Consider the following 21297-nt stretch of genomic DNA (forward strand, 5'->3'; position numbering starts at 1 on the left):
GTCTGGCCATCCAAGCAAGCATGACTGTAAGATGCTGAAAGAAGAACCTCATGTCAAATGGAAAGCATGGAGGTGGATGTGTCATAGTTCGGGGGTGGTATGCTGCAGCAGGATTTGGCCAGCTTACTATCAGAAAAAGCACCATAAATACTACAGGGTATCAGAGAGGGCGGTTGGAGGAGAATGTGAGGCCATCTGCAAAAAATAAAATATAATACAAAATAGAGCTTAGGTGGAGCTGGAACATGAGAATGCAACATGAGAATGCAACATGCATGCAACATGAGAATACCCTAAAACATAAAAGTAATTGCAAAAAATAGAATCAAAATTTTCACTGCTCTGTATATGCAAAAGAAATAATACTAATATCATTTAGTTTTACAATAAAAAAAGCATTGTTATTATTCTGTTGTTCCATACAGTTTTTTAACTTTTTCTTAATTAATATGGCATTTTTTTCTGCACAGGCTTCATGCAAACATCTTGCACTGACATTTGGTCAAAGATGGTTGTTGTATTAACTACAGACTATTATTACCTTCTTATGCATTAAATTGTGCCTGCAAGTGGCTAGGGAACTAACGAGCAGCAGCAGCAGCTCATAGAGTCCTTGTTTAAAAACTAATCTTTAAACCATTTTTCTAATATTTTTAAATGGGAATCTAATTGCATTTGCTGAAGAGTAATTCTTTATTATGCAATAATTAAACAGAAGTGTAAATTTAAAACTGTTATACTTTGAAAATCACTTCAACTTAGAAACAATCAGCAAAACAAAGACAAATTGAATAAAAAAAACAAATTAAGAAATGAAACATCCACACTGATTTATGTTGGATCTAAAAACTGATGGAATATAGACGCACTAATGAGACACCTTTTTAGGGACTAACTAACTAACCTGATAACAAATCAGCCACAGCCATGGTACCAACAACATAAAAGCATGGGTGGTGGTGGTACGATGGTGTGGGGGATATGTTGTGGTCCCTTATAACATAATGATTATTATTTAAACATCAAAACCAATCTGAGCATTATTGCTGATCCTCTCCTTCTCTTTGTGATCATATACTCATCTTCTGATGGCTACTTCCAAAAGTATGATTTCACAAAAGCTCACATCGCCATAGGTTCACTCTTCTCAAGCGACCTATATAGTCACCAGATTGATTTTCAATGATCACCTTTGGGATGCAGCTGAACAGGAGCTTGGCATTATGTCCATATGATCCAAAATCTTAGAGAATTGTTTTTAACACCTTCTTGAACCTATGCCACAGAGAATTAATGAAGATCTAAAGGCAAAAAGGGACTAGCTTGTGCTAGCAAGGAGTACCTTATAAAGTAGCCAGGAAGTGGTTTTTTTTTTTGTACTGTTTCTTTCTCTGATTTTCTTTTAAGCTCCAATAGTTCTTGGTGTTGTATACTCTTCATATCTACACTATACTATAAAAAAACTTTAGGATCCATTGAGTCATTTTTTTTGCTCAACATCTCAGACAACTGATTTATTTTTGCTTTCTTTGGTCATCATTTTTCCCAATCCTCCAGACTCTATTACCACCTCACAGAAAAACAACAGCCTCTCGGAACCTCCAGTGTTTTGCCCATCGCACTGGTTAGTCATCTCCTATTTCCGGCTGCGGAGCAACCACTAACATCATAAGGCAGCAAGGAAATTCAGTTAGAGGCAAAGATATATATCTTGATATTTACTATCACTGGGACAAATGCTACAAACAAATTCACTAAACACCTCCTCAGTTGCACCTGTTACAGAGCCAATTCCAGATGCCCACAGTGAATTCTTCATGTGTGGGTGCTGTGACAACTTCACTAACAGAACCCACCCACTGATAGCTGCTTAAACACAACAGAAAGAAACAGTAAATGCAAAAGAGAATCCATCTCCAATGACACAGCAGGCTTGGAGATAGTTCTTGGGCCTTGGAGAACACAAGCCCTTCTGTTAGTATTAATGAAACCCCACAATTTATGTAATGTAAAATTACACACTACACACATTCCTGTCATGTTTTAACATGGTTTAAATCTAACTGCCACATTTGTCTGGATCTATACAAATGCTAATTAGTGCAGGCCAAATTATGCCTCAACAGATGTGAGGAAGTCAAGTGAGCTGCAAGGGCGATATCTAGTCCCAGTAGTCCCAGTCCTCACTGCAGGAGTGTCCTTTCAAGCAGCAGAAAATAGCACTGCCTAATTTGGAAATGATGAGCTTTTGTAACTCATGGCATATCTTCTTGCACGTAGAAGTCAACACATGAATATGCATGTGCCTGGCCTCACATGAAAAATATTTACTTTTAAGAATGCAGTGACACTTGATGTGGTAGTAGAATGAATTCATTAAATGCTTACATCAAATTATTATCCACTTAAGATTGTCCTTTCCATAATATTGTACAGTATGGCTCTCTATATATATCTCCTTGCTCTTCTATCAAAGGTAGAGTATGATGTTAATGAAACTAACAGCATTTTGATGCAGTTAAAACATGATAGTCTTCCTTGTAATTAGAAATCCTTTGAAAGCCTGTCGCACCATTTAGGGACAGAAATCATACTTGTCCCATTTTTGAGTATGCATTGCATGTTGGATGTGTTCTTTATGAAAACATAATAAATACATAATGCTTGTTTTTGTTTTGTGCTGCTTTTGAGCTCTGACATGCTCAGTCTACTGAATATGTTCAAATTTGAGAAAAACTCCAGACTTTTCATACTTTAAATCAAAGTCTAACAAAATTTGTAATAAAAATTTTTTTTAGGTAACTCAACAACTAAATGTTTCCTGAATGATGCTGAGACAGAAAATAGCAACTGTATTCCAATTTCAGAGTCATTACAAACTGCAACTTTTGTCTGAAACCACTTATACTTTGAATTAAATCAAATTAAAAACAGCAAATGCTGTTCTGTTTCATTATATATTCTACAGAGTTATTTTCTACTTTCATATATAACTTTCTGGAAAAATTAAAACTGACATCGTTTTGGTTTTACATAAGTTTCCTTACTCAGTAAGACCGACAAGAATGTTAATATTCACAGCCAACAAATTGACTTGTTTTGCCAAATTAAACACATTAAAGTTTCTAAAAGTAAACTAAATACCTAACTAACTAATGATCATAACAGCTCTTACAAATATTACCAGCTTTACAAAAACTGTGATAAAGATCACTTTCATGTCAAACAATACATCTATATTTAGGATTCATGCTTCAAATGGTCTGAATATTTTTATTTAATCAACATTTATTGAGCAGCTTTAGAGTCCACATAGTATGAAATTATCAATGTAGACATTAGCATATTAAACCATTAATTCCCAAAAAGGAGCGCTGCAATTGAAAGCAGTTTAATTTGTATTTTTGCTACAGAAACAGAGAAAAGAAGACAAGATAAATACTAGAAGAGGAGAGCAAGTACATCGTTCTTTGTAATGAGAATATTGATTGAATAAGTTGAAATATTTGTGTGAATTAGACTGCTGAAGGCATATTTTTGAGTCATCATGCTGGAGATAACTATACCATTAATGATGCTAAAATCATTTACAACATATTTCTGATTTTCCTTTAAAAACTAAATATGCTCTGCAACCCAATTTCACAGCATAAACGGATCTATTTGGTCATTTAAGCCATTCAGTCCACAGTACATTCTTTCTCTCCATTAAAATATCTGGAACATAGCACAAACAAAAGGCTTTATTACAGTTCTGAGATAGAACTCAACTCTACAGTAAAACAAAGACAAACTGAGGATGTGCTGTCCTTTGCATAAAAACAAATCTGCAAATGTGTGATAATCGTTTCACAGCTTTACAATATTAAATACATCTTAGTTAAATACTCTTAAGATACATAAGTGCACTCATTGACAAACACATTCTTTTAACGGCATAATATTTTACACCAAATAGAAACATGCCATTGGTGCAAAGTACAAGTAAAGCAAGAAAAAGTGTACAAATATTGCAGAATTCAAAAAGACTTCTGCAAGCCAACAACCCTGAACTTTGCATTTATTTTTTTTTAATCTTAGCTTAAAATGCCTCCCCCGAAACCTAATTGTTACACCTGGCACACATCAGTGTGTTCTGAGCCATATTTAGAGACTTCTTTATCCAGTTACAAAGCTGCACTGTGAATATTTAACTGTTTTGCACAACTGTCTGCAGAGTTAGCTTACTTACACATTTTGCCCAATTGAAGACTTATCTCAAAACGAGAGAACAGCATTTACATGCAAAAGACAAAACAAACACCCTGCTCCACGAAAAACTACACCTTTGATATCCGACGGGTGGGTTTAAACCTGGGAGGAAGGTCGGATTAGACTTCAACGATTACAGCTGAAAACTGCTCACGTGGAGAGAAATCCAGCTACCGAATATTAAAGCTAAACCTGGGATGGTGGTTAAACAGTGGTGCAGAGATGACTTATAGATGAGTCACATGGGATGACGTTCACATTAGCTTTAGTAAATGAACAACCTCGCTGCCCTGATTTAATCAGTTATCACCAATCCTTTGAAGAAAAATAACCTCGGTATATGAAATAACGTTTTTCTTTGCAGCTCACGAAAAGTATTTGAATTAAACTGTAAATATTTGAACAGAAATATGTCTGCTGATAGGTGCAACAGTAAAGTTGAGTTGAGCTGAATGGATTAAAATGATCGGATGAATGAGCAACATTTTCCGATTTAGTAGTTACCTCATTCCAAATTAATGTATCCCCCAGTTTACCCCCAACAAATTGAATGTTGAATTGGTAAAAAATGTATTCATTTCTATATAGTTGCAAAGATTTTCATGTAAGGCAATTTGCACTAAAACTTCTCTGAGCGTTCATCAAGTCGGGTGCTGAAAAGGAGAATTTAGGGTCACCATAGGATCTCTTGGCTCCACTCGTCTTGGCCTGTTGATCATTTCGCATTCGTTCTGTCGCATGTTGTCTTCATTCATTTGTGATACCTCCGTGGAGCCCGCTTCAAACCCAGGCCCCGTGTTGACCACGTGAACCACGTGAACCTTGTTTCTACCATTTTTAAAGAGAATGCAGCTGAAGACTTTCTTGAAACCTTTACGGAAGTGTTTAGACACCAGAGCATACACAATAGGGTTGACGCAAGAGTTGGCGTAGGCCATGCAGTGAGAGAGTAGCCTGAAGGCGTACGTGGTTTGATTGAAAGGGAAATCTCCATACAGATAGCACAATATCACCACGTGGTATGGCAGCCAGCATATGCAGAAGAGCACGGTGACAATGATGATCATCTTGGTGACTTTGCGCTTGGCTCTTTTAGATTCTAACATGCCGTCCAGAGGGTCAACAGCTGTCCAGAGGTACTTAATGGTTCTGGTGTACGAGAGGCTCACGACCAGCACAGGAATGACGTAGCCGAACAGGAAGGTGCAGGTGTCCAGGACCTTACGGTTTTGTTCCTCCCAGCCAGGGATACACACAGTACTGTTGGCAAAATCAATCAGGTCATAGTAGCTGAGATATGGACCTGCAAAGACCAGGGAAAGACCCCAGATAACCACCATGGCGACCACTGCATTACAAGGGGTTCTCAACTCTCTGGAGCGCAGAGGGTAGCGTATGGCCAAATATCTGTAAAGATAAAACAAATAAATTCAGTGAGCTCTTAGTTTTATGGTCTCATTCAAGAGCTGAATACAAGCATCTGTCATTCTAAATGTATCAAGCTGAGAGTAAAATGCTGTGAAAAAGTATTTGCCCCCTAACATATTTCTGTCTTTGCTTTAGTTATCTCTTAAATGTTCAAAACCATCAAAAATATCTGATTAAGATAACCTGTGTAAATACAAAATGTAGTTTTCAAATGATAATTTCATTTGGGGTAAAAAGCTTTACCAAGCAATGTGGCTCTATGTGAAAAATCTATTTTCTTTAATGTTAAGGTTGATTTAAGTAGCCAAACTCAGACCTAAATGCTGCCAGACCTGAGGAATCATGAAATCACCAAAACAAAACCTCTCTAACAGCATTAGGTAGGCTAAAAGATCTCAAAAAGCAGTAAAGGATGTGAAGAGATTCAGGAACAGATGAGAGACCAGTTCAATAACGTCTATTAGTCTGAAGAGTTTTATAAAGATATTTCTAAGGCTTTCAAACTCCAGCGAACCAAAGTGAGAGGCATTTTCTACAGAAAAAGAAAACATGGACCTTGGAAAACATCTTAGAAATAGGTGGCCTACTAAAATGAATCAAAAAGTGCAAAAACCACTGGCTCAAAGACAAAACAAAAGAAAAACCAACAACAAATAAAACAACATAAGTTTTTGAAATAGCTTGGACAAAGTTTGGACATAAATCTGGTTGATACACTGTGGCATGACCTTTAACAGGTCTAACATGCTCAAAAATAATCCATGTGGCTGATTAAAACAAATCAGCAAATTAGAGTGGGCCAAAATCTTCTCCACAGCATGTTGTGATTTGGGGTTGTTTGGTTTTTGGTTTCGGGTTTTTTCTTTATATGTCATTTCACAGTTGAAGTTTTGAATCATGTTTCTGTTTATTTTTCTGGTCATGTTTTAGTTTCATGTTGTTCTACTTTCTGTTTGTTTGTATTCAAGAGTCTGTTTTGCTCCAGCCACGTTTTGTTCTGTCTGTCAATTATCTTTATTCGGTTCACCTGCTCCAAGCTAATCTGTCTCCTCGCTCCACCTGGTTCGCGCTACATAAATGCACACCTGTTCAGTTACACATCGTGGAAACATTTCAAATCATGCTCATGTCTTGCTTTTTCTCAATCATATCATGCCTGTCTTGCTTGCCTCATCTGCCTGTTTTGATCCTGCCTCATCTGGAGTGAGTTTTTGTTAATTAAATCATTTTCACTTACCATCATACTGCCTGCTAGTCTGCATTCTGGGTTCCTACACTACACACAGCCTAACACAGCAATGATGTTGTCAGTGGTGGAATTTACTTTATTACAGAAAACCAGGTTAGTTTGGATTGCTTTTTCCCACCTAATAACTTAAATCATCATTCGAAAATTGCTTTTTGCATTTATTCAGGCTATATTTGTCTGAAATTAACATGTGCTCGATCTGACAGATAAAGTGTCACAAAAAGCAGCAACAGAAGAAATCTATAAGAGTCAAATACTTGTTCAAAGCTGGGTAATCAGAAAAAGTTGTTAAAAAATGTAAAAGATTGTTAAGGGAGAATAATTGCTTTAGAGAGTCATCATAAAAAAGTCAACGTTCATTGTTTACAGTTAAAGGTTTGAGTCATCATTTCTTTGTATTTACCAGACAATTTTTAACTCTTTTAAAGTGATCTTGAGGAATATTCTGTTGTGAAGCTATGAAATTCTGCATTTATGCCTGGGTGTTCATCGCCAGATGAATCCGAGCTTACAATGTGCAGTACTTGAAACTGGCCCTGTGCTGCTCCATTTCAGCCATATTTGTCCCCTCGGTTCACCTGCTTGGAGCAGGTGAACCGAATTTTTGCAGGTATATAACAAAATAAGTACAAATTCTTGAATCATTATGTAATTATTATTTTACTTACAATTATTATTTTAAAAGTTCCTATTTGAAGGCCAAATCCTCTCATCTTATCATTGACTTATCCACATTCTTCGTTTTCAAAGACCAAACTACACAGAAAGTGTCAAGATGTAGGGTTGTTTTGTTTTTGGTTTCGGGGTTTTTCCTTATGTTTTTCACTGTTCAAGTTTTGAATCATGTTTCTGTTTATTTTCCTGGTCATGCTTTTGTTTTGTCGTCTTGTTCATGTTTTGTCAAGTTTGGTTTTCGGATCTGGTTATGCTTTTGCTTCATGTTTTTCTAGTTTGTGTTCAAGAGTCTCTGTTTTGCTCCAGTCACGTTTTGTTCTGTTAATTAAGTTTATTCAGTTCATCTGCTTCAAGTTAATCTGTCTCCTTACTCCACCTGGTTTTCACGCCATATATTCACACCTGTTCTGTTAGTCATCGCGGAAACATCTTTCATTCTCATGCTCATGTCTTGTTCTAAAACCAAGTCTTGTCTTTTTGATGTTGCCATGCCTGTCTTGCCTGCCCGTTTGTTTTGTTCCTGCCTCCTGCTAAGTGTGAGTTTTCGTAATTAAACCTTTTTTTTTTCACTTAAAATCACGCTGCCTGCTCGTCTGCATTGTGGGGTCCAATATCAAGTAAACCGTGACAGAAAGCTGTTATTTGACGACTTTTGCAGCTTCAAAAATGGAAATTTGCTTTACTTAGTAAAACTCCGAACTCCAACTTTGTTCAGAGCAAAACATAATGAAGTTTTCCAAAAATCTTTTTTGTAAAGGAAGAGAATTATAATTTAGCGGTGTTTGCAACTTTAACACTGTTAATTTACGCATCATAAAAACATGTTTTTTTACATTGTGTGTGTGGATTAAAGTTGTGTAATAAATTCAGAGTGCAATGTCCACCTATAAAGTGGGTGGGAAAAATAAGAGAAATGTACATTTTACTGGAGACTGATTTGAGTTATAGGTATAACTCATGACCTTAATGAAGCATAAAAAAGAAAAAGATGTTTAGAAAAATAGTAAGATGGGTTGAGAATAAGTGTGCACTCCTTTCCACTTCTTTTTGGACATGTAAACCAAATAAGACAAGATGGGACTATATTGTTCCATCCATCCATCCATCATCAATACCTGCTTTTCCGTTCATGGTCGCAGGGGTCTGGTGTCTATCTCCAGTAGTCATTGCTCATAGAGTACATCCTAAACAGGTTGCCAGTCCATCACAGTATACTGTTGCATAATTTGACACATTTGTTCTGTTTTCCTTCCTCTCTCCCAGTTTTTATCCCCCATATTGTCATGATTCTCTGGTGTTTGAGTTTCTTCAGTGATGTTTCCTCTGTGTTGTTTACGTTTTCCGTTGCTCTTAGTTTAGATTCATTCATTGTAGTTTAAGTTTATTATTCATTCTTGTGCTTTGTTACATTTAGATATTTTTGCTAGATTTCATCCCTGTGTTTCTTTTTGTCTGCTCCTGCTCATTTACTCCTCTCCATCAGCTCTCACTCTTTTTTGTTCTCAATTGTTTCTCATACTCATTTGATTACCCTCACCTGCTTGCCCAGCCTTTCGCTTGACTCTCTCCCTGTATATAAGCTGTTAGGTTTCATTTGCTCTTTGCTGGAATCTACGGTTTGTCTGCCTCTACATCTGTTGTTTTGTCTCATGGTCTGTGGTTTTTGCTCCCTGTATCTCCGTTGTTCTGTCTGGTTCTCATTCACGATCTTTGTAAGTTTTTTTTTTTTTTTTTCTTATTTTTGTTATTAAACAACTTTACACATTTTTTGCCACTACTACACCCCACATTTAGGTCCTCCTTCAATCATACCATGACAAAGATACTTTTGTACATTGTTTACCTCCTCATATCTAAAGCAGTAAGATACATGTACTTGATAGAGATTTTACATTAAAGAATACTCTGTATGATACTATACTAGTGCTACATGTACAATGAGTCAATAGACTGGTAAGTAATTTCTTTTTTACATTCGGTATTAGAAATGATACATTTATTGCTTGGACATTCAACCCCAGCTAAATTGCAAGCATTAACAGCACCTCTAGTGAATAATTTTAAAGACATTGCAAGAAAAAGTACCACTTAAAACTACCCTCTAAACCATTTTTCAAGTCAGATAATAGGAACATGAGAATGGTACAAGCACACATGCTTTCAGCATGAATCACTTTTCTGATTTCTTTTCGTTGAATAGAACAAAAAAAAACAATTTATCTTTTCTGTTGTATCTATGAATGTAAATGGAACTGTGTCACACTTTGTGCAGCATTCACAAAGAGGGTTTTAAAGAATTTCAGTACTGTCTGATTGTACATGTTTTATATATTTACATGAAATGGGCCTGAACTGTAAAGCACAAATTGACAAAACAGCAACAAAATAAAAATAAATAAACAAAAACTACTGCTAAACATTAGAAAATAGCACATTTGAGGTTTGCATAGTTTTTTTTACTTTTCAATATTTCATGGAGTTGAAAGACCACCTTAGGAAACATGCAGCAATAACAAGAGAACATGAGCATATTCAGTGCTGTGCTGTCAACAAGTGGGCGTTAAATGTACAGTCTGTTAAAGTGGTTTTATGTCTCTTTGGATACAGTAAAGAAAATGAAGTCAACTGTTGATTTCCATTAAACCGCAGGGCCAGTTGTGATAATATTATTTATCATTACAAGGGATTGCACAGTGGGTTAGCAGTCATCAGTGTTAACTCACAGTGAGAAGGTCTGTGGTTTAAATTTCTGTGTGATGTTTGCTTGTTTTTACTACATATCCATGATATTTATCATGCTTTCTTGGACCTTGGGTCTGATGCACTGCCAACCTGTCCAAAATGTCACCTCCTTGTGGCAGATGAGAGCTGGCGGGATATAAGACATTTGTACCCCTGATCAGAATGTTGAAGGTATTTAAAATAAATAAATAAAGCACATAATGAGCACATTATCATGTCCTAAATTTTTTATCATTGCCTATGCATGTTTATAAATTAATGTTGTATGAGCTGATTGTTCTCTGCCAGGTGTTCCCAGTATTTCAGTTTTTCTTTTCTAGGTAAAACAGCACATCCATCTCTCAGCTTTTTCCGTTCACAAAAGACTTCAGCCACCTCTGGACAGGTGGAAAGGATAGCTTCTCTGCTCTTTGATATTTTTTGGGAGATAAAGGCACTTATGTTTGACATGAAAGGCAAAAAGAAGACACTTTGAACCTTCTTGTATGAAGCCTCAGTGGTTTAGACAACTAACATTGCTGTTTGCAGCCATCGGTCTTTATGCATAGGGGGAATTTGAAGGAAAGGTTAATTATATCAGGATTTAAAGTTTTTGGAGTCAAAACATTTGAGAAAAACAAGTCGTGTAAAATTAAAAAGATGTAATAAACAGACAACAGTTACATTTATACTGACTGACATGGCTCAGCCAGGAGTTGCAATAGCCTCTTGTAGGGTTTTTTGTTTTGCATATCCTAAGAAGTACATGGAAAAACATAATTAAAAAAGGGGCAATAAATATTTCTCAGCTATGAGATAAAACTACATACAAGAATTATCTGTGCAAAGCACTCGTCAGCAGAAAATACTGTAAAGCATTTTGTCTTTTTGAACTGTGATTTCTTTTCCCACTGAGGATTCTTCACTAAAAGAAAACCTTTTTTAGATTTTTTTTCAACATTTATGTGTGTCTGCATATATCCAAAAAAGAGTGTGGGGAAAAACAGAGAAAATGTATTATTAACAGTCTGACTCAGAGTTGATATTTTTTTCAGATAGAGGAGGAAACAATGAGTGAATCCTCTGAAGGATAAACACGGCCAGTGTGAGTGCAGATTCTGCACCAGTGGACAACTGCTCAATGAGTGCCCATATTGACTGAGCTGACTGTGTTACCTAACAACTGTAATGATGGCTTAGTGCTGACTCTGTGAGGGGGAATCATTTTTAGCCAGGGATACTGCATGAGTGTCTCATAAGATATTCAATTACAGCCTAATTGCCTCGTGAGGTCTTCTGAGTGTTTCAGTAATGCTGTTCATGTGTGACTCTGGGATGTCACTATGCTCGAGCCTGCTTTCTTCACATGAGATGAATACATTTTATGAGTTTAGGCATTCTTATTGTGCATATGTTCATTATAATAAACAAAATAACATGAAATAAAAATAAAGCACAATGAATTCCTATTTTTTAAGTTAAAACTTTGACATTCAAAGGACATTTGCATGACTGCACATAAGAAAATCCGACTGGTGAAGACTTAGTGACTAATAGTTGTGGTTCTCTACTTATCTAAAAAACAAAACTGTAATATCTCATAATGAATATTCAGACTGCAATATGCGCTATCAGAGAAACTAATAGTGCATATACACAAGCAGGCATTCATACAAGTGCCCCAAACATGCTATAGACAGTAAGGAATATTGTGTGGCTGTGTTTATAGATCTGGGTAAAGCTTTTGATTCTGTCCACCGTAACATTGCAGCCAGTAGGCTTACAAACATTGGTCTTTCTGAGAAATGCCTGGCATTGTTTAATAGTTACATTTTTGGTCATGTACAATCAGTGGAGGCTGGTGGATTTGAGTCTGATCCTATGCAATTATCTATCAGTGTTCTTCAGGAGTCTATACTAGGTCAAAACTTTTTAAGATCTATATAAATATCGAGAATGCTACTGGCAGTTCTCTTATTCATTTATATGCTGATGACACCATTATGTTCATATCTAGTCCAACTCTAAATCCTGTCTTTACGATGCAGCTTCAATAGTATTCAGAATACCTTCTCCAAGCCTAACTTTCTTTCAAATACAAGCAAAACCAAATTCATTATTAACTGAATTTAATTAATTATTAATAACTGTAACCTCAGACTGTCTATTTTCTTAATATCGCCACTCTGAATGGCATAGTATTAGAATTTTAGATTAAATAAAAAGCCTCAGCGGTTTAGACAACTAACATTGCTGTTTGCAGCCATCGGTCTTTATGCATAGGTGCAATTAGAAGGAAAGGTTGATTATATCAGGATTTAAAGTTTTGGACTCAAAACATTTAAGAAAAACAAGTAGTGTGTAGCACCCCACTGCTCTGTCCAGTATTAACTGGGACAATAACTTCAACTGACTGGTGGGGTGTCTATTAGGGTCCTTTAAATTATAAGGTAGATACCACGTAGGTTTACCTATGTTGAGTCAATACTTGCTCCTCTGATAACCTTTTACCATACTTTTAAGCGAAATAACTAATAATTCCAACCAACCTGCTAACAGAAACAGTTTATTTTAATGAAAACTTGGGCAAATAAATAAATGCTTAGCCACAACATCAGGGTACTCAACACCTTACAAGTTTCCAATGTAAAGACCAGAGCAAAGCTCTTAGTTCGTTAAACTACCCGTTCCTCAATCTAAAATAAAAAAACTATTTGGGCACGTTACCTTCTCAACCCTTTATTTCTTGCCCCTATAATTCTTGTTTTTCCAAGAACCAACAACCGTTTTAATAGTTTTTACCTATAACCAGAATCCACATTTTCGTCATTATCAGAACTCCATACATTCATCAGAAGAAATACTGTTAACTATAAACACAACACCCATGGGTCCCACACACACACAGTTCAGTACAGCTTGCGGTCTCGTTGCAGGCCAGATGAAACGCGGGTGCGATGCAAAAGACGAAAATCCTCTTCTCCCGGGCAAAACGCTAAAAGGACTCAGACTTGCTTGCTCAACAGGTGTCCGCTCCGCCGACACACGGATGTTTGTCCACCAACGTTACTCCACCTCCGCTACACAAATTGCGCAGAAACTTCTCCGTAACGCTGGAGCCAGAGTCGCCAGGTTGATACGTCATCTCGGATCAGCCGCAGTTTCCTCGCATCAGCCGCGGTTCTCCTCCGTGTTTTTTCTCCTCCGTCGCACTTCCACACACTACTGCAGATATCGTAACTGCAGTGGTTAGATTTAACTCGTGCAGAGAATCTCTGTGTTAGGAATAAACGTAATTAATATCCTCATAACTGTTTTTCTTTTTTATACCATAGTGAAGTAAAGTATAAGTTCTAATGTTTCCCTTTTGTTACAATAGGATAAGAAGGCTCATAGACATACAGTACAAGGATAAATGGCCCAAGTATTGTCATAAATGACCTGAAGTTGGGGCACTGGGGTATAGTGGAGCAGCTGGTATAACTGGGTTGATTAGAAAACTACAGCACACTTAGATCAAGTATAGACACCCACTACTACACAATCTTAACAGATAGACACCACAATGGTGACACATAGTCTACTGATAATCCATTGCATTGGAGTGCCAGATATAAAAACTGTATGTGACCTTCTATCGGGGCTCTTCGTCATGCTCTAACAAACTGCCACGGTTCGAGATGGGAGCCTCAGCGATGATCTCTGTAATCATTCCTGTGCCTTAATTTAGATTAAACGAGCTAAAAGTTAGAAACTGTTTGAGAGTCGTTCCTTTAAGAGTCTTTGGATAAAAGTGGTGACTGTTTCCGGGGTCCAAGTACCGGTGGGGCTCCGAGGCGTCTGACCGCCAACAGGGTGGGGTAGCCCTGACATCTGAAACAGTTCAATCCTTCTCCAACCTCAGGGTCGGCCTACATAAACTGCAATCTCCATTTTCCTCATGTTCCTCCTCTTTCCTCTTCTTCCCTTCTTCTTCCCATCATTCCCTGTTTCCCCTCCTTTGTAACTTCCGTTACAACTAGGTTTGGTCCATAGTCTCTAGACTAATCAAAACATTAGTCAAAAAAACAATAATATACACATGTAAATACACATGTCGCCTCCAGAGATGCTTCATTTTCCTGTTGTTTACGGTTTTTCCCATATGACCAATAGTAACAACAATGAAACTGAAACACCTGTCATTTTAGTGTGGGAGGTTTCATGGCTAAATTGGACCAGCCTGGTAGCCAGTCTTCATTGATTGCACATTGCACCAGTAAGAGCAGAGTGTGAAGGTTCAATTAGCAGGATAAGAGCACACTTTTGCCCAAAATATTGAAATGCACACAACATTATGTTATGGGTAACATACCAAAGTTCAAAAGAAGACAAATTGTTGGTTCCCATCTTGCTGGCGCATCTGTGACCAAGACAGCAAGTCTTTGTGATGTATCAAGAGCCACGGTATCCACGGTAATGTCAGCATACCACCAAGAAGGACGAACCACATCCAACAGGATTAAGTGTGGACGCAAGAGGAAGCTCTCTGAAAGGGATCCAAAAAACATAAAACCACGGCTGCCCAAATTACGGCAGAATTAAACGTGCACCTCAACTCTCCTGTTTCCACCAGAACTGTCTGTCGGGAGCTCCACAGGGTCAATATACACGGCCGGGCTGCTATAGCCAAACCTGTGGTCACTCATGCCAGTGCCAAACGTCGGTTTCAATGGTGCAAGGAGCGCAAATCTTGGGCTGTGGACAATGTGAAACATGTATTGTTCTCTGATGAGTCCACCTTTACTGTTTTCCCCACATCCAGGAGAGTTACGGTGTGGAGAAGCCCCAAAGAAGCGTACCAGCCAGACTGTTGCATGCCCAGAGTGAAGCATGGGGGTGGATCAGTGATGGTTTGGGCTGCCATATCATGGCATTCCCTTGGCCCAATACTTGTGCTAGATGGCACACTGCCAAGGACTACCGAACCATTCTTGAGGATCATGTGCATCCAATATGTCATTCCCAAGACGAATTGACGCTGGAGGCCCTACACCATACTAATAAATTATTGTGGTCTAAAACCAGGTGTTTCAGTTTCATTGTCCAACCCCTGTATATATGCATAATCACTTGGATTACCTATATTCAAAACATAATAATACCAGGCTCTCAACTATATTTCTGATATAAATATCACGTTTAGATTATTTTATTTATTCAAAAGCTATTGTGCATGTTTTTTTAGCCAGGGGCTACAAGTGTAAAATTAAAAAGATGTAATAAACAGACAACAGTTACATTTATACTGACTGACATGGCTCAGCCAGGAGTTGCAATAGCCTCTTGTAGGGTTTTTTGTTTTGCATATCCTAAGAAGTACATGGAAAAACATAATTAAAAAGGGGCAATAAATATTTCTCAGCTATGAGATAAAACTACATACAAGAGTTATCTGTGCAAAGCACTCGTCAGCAGAAAATACTGTAAAGCATTTTGTCTTTTTGAACTGTGATTTTTTTTTCCCACTGAGGATTCTTCACTCAAAGAAGAATGAGCATTCATACAAGTGCCCCAAACATGCTATAGACAGTAAGGAAAATTGTGTGGCTGTGTTTATAGATCTGGGTAAAACTTTTGATTCTGTCCACCATAACATTGCAGCCAGTAGGCTTACAAACATTGGACTTTCTGAGAAATGCCTGGCATTGTTTAATAGTTACATTTTTGGTCATGTACAATCAGTGGAGGCTGGTGGATTTGAGTCTGATCCTATGCAATTATCTATCAGTGTTCTTCAGGAGTCTATACTAGGTCAAAACTTTTTAAGATCTATATAAAGAATATCGAGAATGCTACTGGCAGTTCTCTTATTCATTTATATGCTGATGACACCATTATGTTCATATCTAGTCCAACTCTAAATCCTGTCTTTACGATGCAGCTTCAATAGTATTCAGAATACCTTCTCCAAGCCTAACTTTCTTTCAAATACAAGCAAAACCAAATTCATTATTAACTGAATTTAATTAATTATTAATAACTGTAACCTCAGACTGCCGATTTTCTTAATATTGCCATTCTGAATGGCATAGTATTAGAACTTTAGATTAAATTAAATGTGAACTAAAAAACTCAATGTCATCTCTCATATTGCAGGATCACCACATTCATTCCAAAAGGCTGTACAAAATTAGCTTGTTCCACATTTCAGTTTGCTGCCCCTAACAAATGAGTTGTAAAAAAGCAAAAAGCAAAAGCACTGTACTTTTATCTCACAGTCTGCTTTCAGTACCTACTTACAAAATATAGTTACCAATCAGTGGACTTTATTTTAATTTTTATGTTACCAAATTCCGTTTTTTAATGTTTTGTTTTTATTTATTTTTTAATTATGTCATAAATGTGTCTTTATGTTTTCATTGTTGCTTTTAATGCTAACTCCTGCTGAGGTTGACATTGTAAATGAGATCCAGTTCTCAATCATCTTACCTGGTTAAATAAAGGTTAAAAAAGTTATTAAAAGAAACAAAGGTAGAAAATACTGATATTGAATTAGTCCCTTAACTATTTTGTCCCTTGAATTGTCCAGTTGAGTTTCATGTTGCACACAATTAGAGGCATTAGATAAAAGCAGACATAGATAAACTGCAGAAAAAGATTAATTTTGGGTCCCTCTGATTTACCTCGGCTTCCAAATCCCTCTCCCTGCAAAGGAGGCCGTCATGCATGGACTGGCCAGTAACCAAGGCAACTTTAGACATAAAGACCAGGTACTGTCTGCTCCTGGCTTTTACTGGTGGTTTCCACTCAGAAAGGATTGAGTGTGCTAATTGCTTCAGAAGCACTTGGACTAGTGCTCAAAATAATTGTCACAGCATAGTAACAGCCTTATTTGTAATTGTTTATTCAAGGTAGATAACTTTTCTTAAATAGAAAAAAATAATTGATGCATATTTAAAAATATGCATTAATAATACCACTCTCTTTTGAGTCTTGCCTAATTGTAAAATGGCCTTTTTGTAACCAGTATCCAGCTTATTTAATTGTATCACAGAACCAAAGAGTATTTTTCATCTTAATATTCCGCCTTTCTGCAAGAAAATAGATACATAAAACAAATCCTATTAAACATTTGTTAAATAGTTCCCCCTGCAGTGGGCCCACCACCTGCAGGGGGAACCGTGAGGGACCGGTGCAAAGAGGATTGGGTGGCGGATGAAGGTGGAGACCTCGGCGGTCCGATCCCCGGATGCTTAGGCTGGCTCTAGGGACGTGGAATGTCACCTCGCTGGGGGGAAGGAGCCTGAGCTTGTGCGGGAGGTCAAGAGATATCGACTAGAAATAGTCGGGCTCGCCTCCATGCACAGCGTGGGCTCTGGAACCCATCTCCTTGAGAGGGGTTGGAGTCTCTTCTACTCTGGAGTGGCTCACGGGAAGAAGTGGCGGGCTGGTGTGAGTTTGCTTGTTTCCCCCCAGCTCAGCCGTCTCGTGTTGGGGTTTACCCCAGTGGATGAGAGGGTCGCAACCCTGCGCCTTCGGGTTGGGGATAGGTCTCTGACTGTCGTCTCGGCCTACGGGCCGAGCGGTAGTGTGGAGTACCAAGCCTTCTTGGTGTCATCAGACCTTCGGCCGCATGTTTTGGACACTCGGATGAAGAGAGGGGCTGAGCTGTCCATTGATCACCACCTGGTGGTGAGTTGGATCCGTTGGTGGAGGAGAAAGCCGGACAGAAGCAGTGCTTTGCCAACACTGTTTATAGTGGGGGTGGGGAGCTGCTGACCTTGACTGAGGACATTATCGGGCGGTGGAAGGAGTACTTCGAGGATCTCCTCAATCCTGCTATCACGCATTTCGTGGTGGAAACAGAGGCTGGGGACTCGGGGTTGGACTCTTTCATCACCCAGGCTGAAGTCACCGAGGTGGTTAAAAAGCTCCGCGGTGGCAAGGCTTTGGGGGTGGATGAGATCTGCCCTGAGTACCTCAAGCCTTTGGATGTTGTTGGGCTGTCATGGTTGACACGACTCTTCAACGTTGCGTGGCGGTCGGGACAGTGCCTCTGGACTGGCAGACTGGGGTGGTGGTCCCCCTACATAAGAAGGGTGACCGGAGGGTGTGTTCCAACTACAGGGGGATCACACTCTTCAGCCTCCCTGGTAAGGCCTACGCCAGGGTAATGGAGAGGAGAGTCCGGCCAATAGTCGAACCCAGGCTTCAAGAGGAGCAGTGTGGTTTTTGTCCCAGCCGCTGGACCAGCTCTATACCCTCCACAGGCTGCTCGAGGGTTCACGGGAGTTTGCCCAACCGGTTCACATGTGTTTTGTGGACCTGGAGAAGGCATTCGACTGTGTCCCTCGTGATGCCCTGTGGGGGGTGCTCCAGGAGTATGGAATCAGGGGCCTTTTATTAGGGGCCATCCGGTCCCTGTACGAGCGGAGCAAGAGTTTGGTCCGCATTGCCGGCACTAAGTCAGACCTGTTCCCGGTGCATGTTGGACTCCGGCAGGGCTGCCCTTTGTCACCGGTCCTGTTCATAACTTTTATGGACAGGATTTCTAGACGCAGCCCAGGGCTGGAGGGGGTCTGGTTTGGGGACCAGTGGATTTCGTCTCTTCTTTTTGCAGATGACGTGGTCCTGCTGGCCCCCTCTAGCCAAGACCTACAGCATGCACTGGGGCGGTTCGCAGCCGAGTGTGAAGCGGCTGGGATGAAGATCAGCTCCTCCAAGTCCGAGGCCATGGTACTCGACCGGAAAAGGGTGGCTTGTCCTCTTCAGGTTGGAGAGGAGTTCCTGCCTCAAGTGGAGGAGTTTAAGTATCTCGGGGTCTTGTTCACGAGTAAGTGAAGAATGGAGCGGGAGATTGACAGACGGATCGGTGCGGCTGCCACAGTAATGGGGGCACTGTGCCGGTCCGTTGTGGTGAAGAGAGAGCTGAGCCGAAAAGCAAAGCTCTCAATTTACCGGTCGGTCTACGTTCCTACCCTCACCTATGGCCATGAACTTTGGGTCATGACCGAAAGAACGAGATCCAGGATACAAGCGGCTGAAATGAGCTTCCTCCGTAGGGTGGCCGGGCACTCCCTTAGAGATAGGGTGAGGAGCTCGGCCATCCGGAAGGGGCTCGGAGTAGAGCCGCTGCTCCTCCACATGGAGAGGAGCCAGTTGAGGTGGCTCGGGCATCCATACCGGATGCCTCCTGGACGCCTTCCTCGGGAGGTGTTCCAGGCACGTCCCACCGGGAGGAGGCCCAGGGGACGGGCCAGGACACGCTGGAGGGACTATGTCTCTCGGCTGGCCTGGGAACGCCTAGGGCTCCCCCCGGAGGAGCTGGAGGAGGTGTCTGGGGAGAGGGACGTCTGGGTGTGACCCGGTCCCGGATAAGTGGAAGACGACGAGTACGAGTACTATTAAACATAACCTTGCCCTAATAAACAATTTCTTTTTTTAAGAAGAAAAAAAATCACTTTGTTTAGTATGGAAATGCCATAATTAGTTGTGGAAAAAAAAAAAAAAAAATATATATATATATATATATATATATATATATAAAAATGTAGTTCTTTAATTTTCAAGTCCCAACGTAAGTCTGTATTTAGAGCGGGGAGGAATTTAATAAAGCCTTGGAGTGCTTGAATTAGTCATTTGAGTGGGGGGTATTTCCCTCCTGCCTCCGCATGTTTAGTACTCTTGATATAAATTAAGCAGGTAAACCAAACTGAATAACAGTGTTTGATCAACCAATAGTAAGGAGTACATTTGATGAGAATACCTGCTAGTATACTGTATTACGTCTCAATTATTAATAACTTACCTGTCAACAGACACAGCAGCCAGTGTGAAGCTGCTGGCATACATGGTAAGGTTGATGAAGAAGTGGACCACTTTGCACATGAAGGAGCCAAACACCCAGCCCTCCAGAGAGTAGATGGTAGCTTGGAAAGGAACGCAGAAGATGATGAAGGAGATGTCGGCCACGCTCAGGTTGAGTATGAACAGGTTGGTCGTGTTGTATCCAAGCTGGCCACTCCGCAGCAGCACGGAAAATGAGGGAGAATACCACGGACACGATTACGCTGGTGGGGTTCAGCTGGTAGCTTTCAGACACGTTGGCCTGCCCTCCTGTCCAGCTGAAATCCTCAAATTCAGACATTTTGGTGAAACTAGAACAAGAGAAGAAAGGAGTCAGGCATGTGAAGCAAATTGTGAAAAGACACTTGTGGTCCACATCTTAAATGAAACCTTTGATTGCTTTTAATGAAGAGACACGTCATCTTTAGAGGCAAGCAAATGCTTTTATGCAAATGCTGACATGATGATGATAAAGGTTGTCTGTTGCAGAGTTAATTGCAACTTTTCAAATTACAGGTCCTTCTCAAAATATTAGCATATTGTGATAAAGTTCATTATTTTCCATAATGTCATGATGAAAATTTAACATTAATATATTTTAGATTCATTGCACACTAACTGAAATATTTCAGGTCTTTTATTGTCTTAATACAGATGATTGAGGCATACAGCTCATGAAAACCCAAAATTCCTATCTCACAAAATTAGCATATCATTAAAAGGGTCTCTAAACGAGCTATGAACCTAATCATCTGAATCAACGAGTTAACTCTAAACACCTGCAAAAGATTCCTGAGGCCTTTAAAACTCCCAGCCTGGTTCATCACTCAAAACCCCAATCATGGGTAAGACTGCCGACCTGACTGCTGTCCAGAAGGCCACTATTGACACCCTCAAGCAAGAGGGTAAGACACAGAAATAAATTCCTGAACGAATAGGCTGTTCCCAGAGTGCTGTATCAAGGCACCTCAGTGGGAAGTCTGTGGGAAGGAAAAAGTGTGGCAGAAAACGCTGCACAACGAGAAGAGGTGACCGGACCCTGAGGAAGATTGTGGAGAAGGGCCGATTCCAGACCTTGGGGGACCTGCGGAAGCAGTGGACTGAGTCTGGAGTAGAAACATCCAGAGCCACCGTGCACAGGCGTG

The 21297-nt window shown here is 39.5% G+C and overlaps 1 protein-coding gene across 1 annotated transcript; it reads right to left on the bottom strand.

Annotated features, from left to right (window-relative positions):
• Nucleotides 1–3189: 3189 nt before the first annotated feature.
• On the bottom strand, nt 3190–20453 carry LOC124864935 (galanin receptor 2b-like). The gene is given in 3 exon segments (XM_047359884.1): nt 3190–5658; nt 20115–20342; nt 20344–20453. Coding segments are annotated over 3 exon segments (1104 nt in total). The 3' UTR covers nt 3190–4892.
• Nucleotides 20454–21297: the final 844 nt, after the last annotated feature.

Source organism: Girardinichthys multiradiatus, chromosome Y, assembly GCF_021462225.1.
Source record: "Girardinichthys multiradiatus isolate DD_20200921_A chromosome Y, DD_fGirMul_XY1, whole genome shotgun sequence".
Classification (NCBI taxonomy): domain Eukaryota; kingdom Metazoa; phylum Chordata; class Actinopteri; order Cyprinodontiformes; family Goodeidae; genus Girardinichthys; species Girardinichthys multiradiatus.